The following is a 9497-nucleotide window of genomic DNA, read 5'->3' as shown; positions in this document are numbered from 1 at the left end:
GTTCTGTCTTTCTGCTGTGCAGCCGAGTTGGCTTCTACATCGGCACCTACAAGAGTGTTACAAGTCTGGAGGCCATGTTTCACCGTGAGATTTCTCTGGTGAGTTTCTCATTTGTTTTTGAAACTAACACGTTTAGTCAATAACAAGGTCTAGAAGTGCTTTGAATACAAAATAATGCAGAGGAACAGTTAGACAGTGTTTGGTCTGAACCACTGCAGACATTAGTTTTGTGACCATTAGGGTTTGGGCACTTTGTGACATCACATCTTAGCTGGCAGGGTAGGGTAAGACTTTATTGGCAAAGGTGTTTCTGTGGATGGTTAAGTGGTAAAGTTGACATGAAAATGCCAAACTGAATGATTGTTGGTGGACTTCTCGTTGTTGTAGCATAGAACTAATTTCTGTGGACTGAAATATAACTTAGAATTTAACAGTCTCATTAGCTTAAATGTCTTTTCTGCCTGTCCAGGTGTGCAGGCAACTGTATGAGGTGATGACCAAACTGGGTGAGCAGCACTCAGATAAAATGTTCACCATCCAAGGAGCCCCAAGGTTAGTATGAGTTTTCACTCTGAGAATCAGTTAAACTTTTGATTTAGAAACTTTTACTTAGTTTTATACAATAACCCCCCCCATCAAAAAGGAAAGTCTTAAGTCTAATCTTATCGGTAGAGAGGGTGTCCGCCTCCCGAACTGAGACTGGGAGTTGGTTCCATAGGAGAGGAACTTGATAGCTAAAGGCTCTGCCTCCCATTCTACTTCTGTGGACTCTAGGAACCACAAGTAAACCTGCACTCTGAGAGCGAAGTGCTCTGTTAGGATGATAAGGTTCTATGAGGTCTTTAAGATACGATGGAGCCTTGTCATTAAGGGCTTTGTATGTTAGGAGAAGGATTTTAAATTCTATTCTGAATTTTACAGGGAACCAGTGGAGAGAAGCTAATATGGGAGAGATATGATCTCTCTTGCTAGTTCCTGTCAGTACTCTGGCTGCAGCATTTTGGATTAACTGGAGTCTTTTTAGGGAATTACTGGGACATCCTGATAGTAAAGAGTTACAGTAGTCCAGCCTGGAAGTAACAAATGCATGGACCAGTTGGATTCATTTAGACTGAAATGTTCTTCCTGCTGTTTGTTGATTAAGAGGAAATGAACCAAACTGCAGAATAGTGACATTTAGATAATAAACCCATTTAGACCAAGTCCACGTTACTATATGTCTCATAAATGTCACCAAATTAAAATGTAGAATGCAAAGCAACTGCAATAGAGGCACTGGCACAGGCCAGCCAATCAGAAGAGTCTGATGTCATGTGGTTTCTGTCTTGCCCTTCAGTGATTCAGGACCACTACGACTAGCGAGAACCCCATCACCACCAGAAGATGAGAGTCCACCTGAGAGTCCAGATGCTAGCTCCAATCATATGCTTCGGCCTGTCTCACCTGGACCACCACGGCCCAAATCACCCACACAGGTAGATCTAATCCAATTAGATCCTAGTCCATCAGTAGTATTCAATATAACCGACAACACAATAGTGAGAGATCATGTAGTAGTGATATATAACAATGTCTTCAGTACTGGCTATACATGCATATTGCTTAGGTTTAAGTATATTTTGACTTAAGTCAGGCTCAAGTGTTTTCAGTGAACTGTTTGAACTTCATAGTAACTTTGATTGTTTTTTCTTTGCTGCACAATTTTGTCTGTTTGGTGAGTGAACATACAGTATAACATCAGTGTTTTGTCATCTGTGTTTGTGTGTGTGTTTAGTGAATATATAACACCGTTGTTGTTATATACAGCAGAGTCAGTGCCTGACAGTAGAATATCGCCTGACTGTTCAGGTGACCAAGTCTGACTTTGAGTTTTACACTTCAGTAAGTTTTACATGTTTGTATTTGGACAAATATGTATGTAGATGCTAGGTCCAATCATATGCTTCAGCCTTTCTCACCTGGACCACCACGGCCCAAATCACCCACACAGGTAGATCTAATCCTCTGCTGTCCTGTAGCAGAGTCATCCAGCAGCTGTAAATCAGTTCCACATGTAAATGTTCACTAGCTGATCATGATGAGTAGGACTGTTGCAGCTCCACGATAGTTAGAAATGCCAGGCTGCAGTCTGAAATCACTAAATGTATTAATGTGGTGTCGATGGACTCTGTTGTCCCATTATGCAACAGTGCAGCGGAAATAGTGAAGCTGCAGTGAAAATGTGTATAACATCTCAAAAACCAAAAGTATTTAATCCCTATGTAAACTGTATGTGAAAGTTGTGTTAGAATCTGAACTGGAATGATAAATACTTCTCATAATACAATAGTGTACTGTATACTAACAACCAGAAGAGTAGACTATCTGCTTTAAGGTGCTGTCAGACACCTGGCAGCTGTAGCCTGGCAGGGTGCTGCAGCGGATTCTGGCCACCTGTGATCCCAACAGCCTGTTATCAACACAGCTAAACGGAGGGGATTGTAACCTATATAGATTGAATGGTTTGCAATATGACACCATTCAAACATCCCCAGTTTGCAGTGGCCAGCATGTTGTTTGTTTTAATGGGGATACAAGAAAGAAATTGCAGACAGTGAAGTTCAGACACAAAGCATCTGTTATCACTCCTACACTATCTAAATTTTTTGAACAATTATGCATATGTTTCTGTAGTAAAACTCCACTTCTGAAATGTGTTGGTTTACATTAGATAGATTACATGATTTTTACATGTGGGAGCAGGGTCCAGAGAACAGCTTTAGAGGTGGACACAGTGGAGACGAGCCCCTCACATGTTTGGGCCCCCTCAGGCTTATAGTTGGTCCCCATGGTGAGAACTAGAGTTTTAAAATATATCATCCACCTTCAGAACAAAAGTATCAGGACAGACTGTAAACGGTAAAATATATCACTGGAAATGTGTGGTTCTCTGTACCAGAGACTTAAGATGTTTCTTGGAAGCATTTTAGTCTCTTGTCTCACTGATCTGTAACATGTCTCTGTGCTTTAATGTCATTATGGTTAAGTAACCATGTCATAATCAGTTGATGGTGGTGAATCTCTGTTTTGTTAGTTTCCCATCTGTGACTTATTTCAGGTTGATTCTCCTCAGTGTCTGATGTTTTTAAACATCCACTAGTTTATTCTTTAGTGGGTTGCAGGGGCACTGGGTTGGGTGGGGCTGGAGCCTACCTCAGATGACAAGATGACAATGGGAGAGAGGTGGGGTGCACCTGGACAGGTGGCCAGTCTATCATAGGGCTGACCGTCAATTCAGTCATCAATTAACCTAAGCTGCATGTCTGTGGACTGTGTGAGGAAGCTGGAGTACTGGGAGAAAGCCCTGGTTGGCTGCCAGGTTAGAACCCAGGGCCTTCTTACTATGAGGCCACAGTGGTAACTACTGCTCCACTATGTTACCCTCATTTTAAAGTAAATTTCAAAAATTACAACTTATTTTGATCAATATTTCTCATCAGTTATGATGAGATATTATGCACCAATTAATTGCTGATGTGTGAAAACAGTGAAATATTCAGTCCAGTGAGTTTTCAGCAACATAAAAGTAAAAACATAGAAGTTATAATTATACATATAGAAGAGACACTTTAAGCTTTTACAGCTACAATGAGTATGACAGGTCAATGTTAAACCACAAGTTTAAAGCTGTTTAGAACCGTTTTACTAAAAGCATCTTTTCTCTTGTAAATCTGTGAAACAGGTTTAAAGTGTTTACAATCTGACTGCCATGTCATTGTGATATCACAACTGCTCATGTTAGAAATGAAACTGCAGAGTATAAATTAGATCATAACTCGCATGAAAACAACTACAAGCTTTAGTGAATGCCATCGCCTGCACAGTACATCTTTGGTACTGGAGGAAATGTGTGAGCTCACTGATTAGCTGAAGAATTGTATCAGTGTTAGAGTCAAAGACAAAAGTATTTAGATTTTTACTGAAAAAACTGTTACAATTTTTAATAGCCAATTTTTTTTTTTAAAAATCAAGAAATGGTACATTTCCACAACTGCAGATAGTCATTGACTGGATTAGGGTCAGTCAGCATAGGGCTCAACACCTCATAGCGGGTCGCTCATTGTGCAAATAATATTGTCATAATCGGCACCACTTCCAGGTTCCGGTACGGCTCTCTCTTGCCACCATTCACCTTTGTCCACTGCGGCTGATCACTGGTGATACATGGTACCCTAGGTGACTGTTTCCACCTGAAACTTGTTTTGCTGCCTATTTAATTCACCCCGATCTCCATCCTTGTCACCAGTACTTTCCAGCCGTGCATTCCTAATCTCTGCCTGCCTGATTCAAGACTATTTTTTTGTCAGTTTGACTTGCTGCCTGCCTATGCCTCCTCTGCTCAGTAAACCTCTGTTCTAGTTGGTTGATAAGTCTGAACTGTTTGTATTAATGGCTCAAGCCTCTGCCTGCCTGTGCCTTGGCCTGCTGTTGCTGTGGGGCTCTTTTTGTCATTGTTAATCAGTAGATTTTTTTTGTTAAGCGGCTAAAGAGGACTGTTCTTTGCTTTACTGGGTTTATGGTACAGTGTGCAGTTTTGTGTTGTATTTTTCCCCTGCCATTGTGCTTATCTGTTGCCAGCCACCGTTTTTATCCAGTCCTTTTGTGTTTGTGTGAGAGACATTACCACTCACCCTTTATTAATCTGACAAAGAGAACCATATGGGGAACTTGCCTATACCACCTACACGTGTTGCCTCCCTGGTCCATCTACCTCCGCCCAATCTCCTGTGGGCTACCGGTCCTCTGGCCTCCGCTGTCACCTTTGTCCCTGTGGAGAAAACCCTACCTTTATCTCTCTCTACAGCTCTACAGTTTTCTGTGTTACCCTGTTTTGTGTTCCCAGTGCCGCTCTGCTGTATGGTGCCAGTTCCCAGTGGAGATAATAACCTCACCCACTTGGTCATCTGCAGGTCCAGGTTCTGTTCCTTGTGCTGCCAACGTCTACACTTCTAGCCAACGTACCTGAAGGCAGCCTGTCGAAGTACAGCCCATCACCTGGGTTCCTCTTTTACCTGCAAAACCACTTGAATACATCTATGCTCATGAGCTGCACTGTGCACCTGCTGTCTTACCACATCCACCTCCGCTGCTGCGCTCCCACAGAGTGGCTTTGCCCCTATCTTATACCCTTTAATAACCCTGTTACATACTACTGCCATTTGTGTCTTGTATTTTGGTCTTTTTCTTGCTGGTTCACTGAAAAAGTTAAAATGTGGAATACAGAATGGGGAAACATCTCAAATCAGTGACACCTCACTCTTCAGTATTATATTATAGAAATAATAACAGTATCCTGTGTTGAACTGTATTATTGTTTGTCTTGTCCACATGTGGCTCCATACATCCTTTTTGATTTTGAACATTACAGTACAATAAATCAGAAAATGCAAAGCTGAGCTAAATCTGCTCTGAGTTTAACTAACAGTTTGTTTTGTCTTTTGGCAGTTTAAAAAGGGGCCGCCGGTGCCTCCACCACCAAAGGTCACACCTACCAAGGAGGTGGTGGAGGAGCAGATCATCGACCTGTTTGGAGGAGAATTTCTACCAGCACCTTCTCCATCACAGGTCTGTGGATTCTACAGAGATTCACTGTGCTCATTAACAGTTCCTCAGAGACAAGTGATATGTGCAGTGTGTTGGCTACACCTGTTTACCTGTCATTTTGATGTTGTCTACAGCCAAATGAACGACCTGGAGAATCATTTCTTCTGGAATCTGATTTATTATTAACCACTACATCTACAGCCCAATGAACGACCTGGAGAATTTCTCCTCGACCTGGACTTTGATGCCTTTCAGCCAGATGAAAGTGTTTCGCCAATACCACAGGTTATCTTCATTAACTGACAGCCGGACCAATGATATATTTCATCTGCAGCAGTTTAAACCAGTGTACATCTCATCACCTGAATGTGTTTGAACAAAGCAACCACACAATAATCTTACTGAAATGAAGAAGTCTACAAACTTAGTTTTACTTGAAGGGCCTGTGATTGGACTGGCTAATAACAGACTGACAAAAGACTTGGGTGAATCTTTTCAACTTTTACAGGGAGTAAACTGAACAATCAAAAAGACCTGCTTCAGGTTAAACATTATTAAACATAGAACTGGCTAGAAATAAGAGCAGACTGGACAATGGATCTCCTGACTTTCACACTGTAGGGTCAGTTCGTCTTACCATGCTAACTCTGAGAGACGAGGCAGTCCAAGTAACTTCAAAACAGTGCTGATTTATTCAAAGGATCACAGGTAAAATTAACATTACACGCTCAGATATCTTGCACCTCCAACCTGCACGCAGGCAGTTGTAAGATGAAAGACCCCGAACTTCAACAGGCCTATACATTATATCCCCTCAGTTGGGCTAGCCCCATACTACACAGAAACGTCAACCGAGACGTCTCTCTCACCAGCTTTGCAGCTGGCTCTAACAGTAGTCAAAACATGAAGCAAATCAACGTGTGAATGTGTATGTCTGTTGGTTAAGTGGTGTGTAGCTAAAAACATTCTCACGACCTCTAGTACATGTCGTGACTTGAACATAGGAACATTATGGCTAAGGCTACAGTTATACACATTGTAATAATAATATTAAACAGCCTGTCTGCTGACAGTCATCAACTATTCTTTCTGGTAGCCTTGACCAGAAGTACCCTGCAGAAACTCATAAGCAGGCCTAAGCATTTAACAGTCTAACTAGACATCCTCTCTCCACTAACATTTCTAATACATAAAGTATCTATCCAATATCTATCTGACTACAAATATCTAACAACACTGAAGGCTTGTGGTTCAGGCCTCATCAATGGTGCTGCAGAGGATTAGATTCAAATCAGAATCGGAATAATCTTTAATGGCCAATTATGTTTGAACATACAGGAATTTGACTCCAGAGGCTGCAGAGGCTCTGTGTGTTTTAAGGCAACAGGAAACGGACAATAATCACTGTCGGTCCGGGACATTATTCAGGAAATGGACCGGTCGTCCTGCAGAGCTCATCTGGTCCACGGGTCACACGGCACCACTTAAAGGTTATCTTCCATTATAAAGCCTCATCCGGTTCTTTCAAACCAGGAACTCAGAGGGACGACTCAGACCACTTGAGTATATAAAAAATATATCCGTGCTGGTTTATTCTAAGGGTCACAGGCAAGAATCCACACTTCCAGTCCAGAGATCTTCCAAACCCCCAGCCTGCCAAAGCAGCCCGGAAGCAGGAAGACCCCGAACCACGCATTGCTATACAATATTAATCATTTCTGGGCTGTCGAACCGTGACGTCACCTGATATGCCAGCTTGGCAGCTGAGCAGAGCAGTAGACAAAACATGAAGAAAATAATGTGTGTGGCTGTTGTTTTCGTGGTGTGTATCTAAAACAATTTGACATAACATTACACATTAAGACAAATATTATGGTTACTTTTACCGTCATAATAACATTTGTCCCTGACGGCAGCCTTTCTGCCTTAACCAACCTTGCATTTAACAGCCTGAGGAGACATCCTGGCTGCACTAACATCTTCTAATACAACAGATCTCTAATCCATATCTATCTAACTAAGAAATTACCTAACAGTGTGCATTCAAATAGGAATCATGTCCAATCAAAATAGGAAAATGCTCTGATGGATAAGCAGAGAACAGACTCGATGATTCCTCTGTAGAACTGGATCAGCAGCTCCTGGGGCAGGTCGAACTTCCTGAGCTGGCGCAGGAAGTACATCCTCTGCTGTGCCTTCTTGATGATGGCCCTGATATTGGATGTCCACTTCAGGTCCTGAGAGATAGTGGAGCCCAGGAACTTGTAGGACTTTACTGCTGAAACAGTGCTGCCAAGTATGGTGAGGAGGGGTTAGGTAGGGGGGTTCTTCCTGAAGTCCACTGTCATCTCCACTGTTTTGAGCATGTTCAGCTCCAGGTTGTTGCAACCACACCACAGGACCAGCTGCTCAACCTCCCGTCTGTAGGCCGGCTAGTCACTGTCTCAGATGAGACAGATGCCCGTTGTGTCACCTGTGAACTTTAGGAGCTTAACAGAGTCCTTCGAGATGCAGTCGGTGTAGAGTGAAAACAGCAGAGGGGAGAGCACACATCCCTGGGGGCCGCCTGTGCTTATAGTCCATGTGCCTGATGTGGTTTTCCCCAGCCTCACCTGCTGCTTCCTGTCTGTCAGAAAGCTGGTTATCCACTGACAGGCACAGTGAGCTGGGTCAGTTTGGAGTGGAGGATGTCCGGGATGATGGTGTTGAACGCTGAGCTGAAGTCCACAAAGAGGGCCTGTTCATAGGTCCCTGGGGAGTCGAGGTGTTGCAGGATGTAATGCAGTGCCATGTTCACTGCATTGTCCATTGTTTGTCCGGTAGGCAAACTGCAGGGGGTCCAGCAGGGGGTCTACAATGTCCTTCAGGTGGGCCAACACCAGTCTCATAAAGGACTTCATAACTACAGATGTCAGTGCAACAGGTCTGTAGTCGTTCAGTCCACTGATGGAGGTTTTCTTGGTGACTGGGATGATGGTGGAGCGTTTGAAGCAGGAGGGGGTCACACCATCTGGGCCCGGTGCTTTTCTGATTTTTTGTTTTTTAAAAATTCCATGCACAACCTTTTCAAAGATCTTCAGGGGCGGGGGGCTGGGAGGAAGACAGGTGGTCATGGTGGGAGCAGCTGCTGGGTCACATGTGTGAGGTGGGTGAGGGGGGAGTTTTGCTTCTCAGACCTACAATATGTGTTTTAACACATTCAGGTCGTCTGCCAGTTGATGGTCCTCCACAGCAGGGGGGATGGTTTCCTGTAGCCAGTGATGTTTTTCAGGCTTCTCCACACAGATGAGGGGTCGTTGGCTGAAATCTGAGCTTTGAGCTTTTCAGAGTAGCTCGTCTTTGCTGCTCTGATCTCCCTTGTCAGTGTGTTCCTGGCCTGGCTGTACAGAGTCCTGTCCCCACACCTGTAAGCCTCTTTTTTGGCACGATGAAGCTGCTTGAGTCTGGCTGTGAACCAGGGCTTGTTGTTTTATGTACAGAAGGTCTTTTTGGGCACACACATACACATCCTCACAAAAACTGATGTATGATGTCAAAGTGTCAGTGAGCTATTCCAGGTCTGTAGATGCAGCCTAAGATACACTCCAGTCTGTGCAGTCAAATGAGAATTTAATGCACTCTGGTGTCCAGTAAAGATTGTGAATTTGCTTATTAATTTAAAAAAAAAGAGAGAGAGGCTTTTCTGGGTTGCAAGCGAGAGCAGACGTCTTTATTGCTTCTCTTGTCTGTTCTACGATTTTTCACATCTTCCATATTGTCAAGGCTTTGAACAAATTCTACAACTACTAAAATGCCTCCAAGAGGGAAAAGAGCTAATAAATCCGAAGTGAACGAAGATGTTGAGGCGGAAGAAGATTCTATTTCAGCGGCGCAAGTAGCTGAGATGATGAAGCAGCAGGAGATCATGTACACCT

The 9497-nt window shown here is 43.2% G+C and overlaps 1 protein-coding gene across 4 annotated transcripts in view; it reads left to right on the top strand.

The window, feature by feature from the left end:
* amph (amphiphysin) overlaps positions 1–9497 on the top strand; it is a 46290-nt gene that overhangs the window by 22475 nt on the left and 14318 nt on the right. For 2 of the 4 annotated variants that reach the window (XM_020610321.1, XM_020610319.1), the window contains exons 8-12: positions 23–98; positions 470–552; positions 1337–1475; positions 5485–5604; positions 5785–5868. In XM_020610321.1, the coding sequence (XP_020465977.1) occupies positions 23–98; positions 470–552; positions 1337–1475; positions 5485–5604; positions 5785–5868 (502 nt within the window). Of the gene's footprint in view, positions 1–22; positions 99–469; positions 553–1336; positions 1476–5484; positions 5605–5717; positions 5741–5784; positions 5869–9497 lie in introns of all 4 variants that reach the window. The other 2 variants (XM_020610320.1, XM_020610322.1) reach the window with 2 other exon arrangements.

This window comes from Monopterus albus, unplaced genomic scaffold (assembly GCF_001952655.1).
Source record: "Monopterus albus unplaced genomic scaffold, M_albus_1.0 scaffold105.1, whole genome shotgun sequence".
Lineage (NCBI taxonomy): Eukaryota > Metazoa > Chordata > Actinopteri > Synbranchiformes > Synbranchidae > Monopterus > Monopterus albus.
The sequence above is the reverse complement of the archived record's forward strand: the minus strand, read 5'-3'. Positions and strand labels throughout refer to the sequence as shown.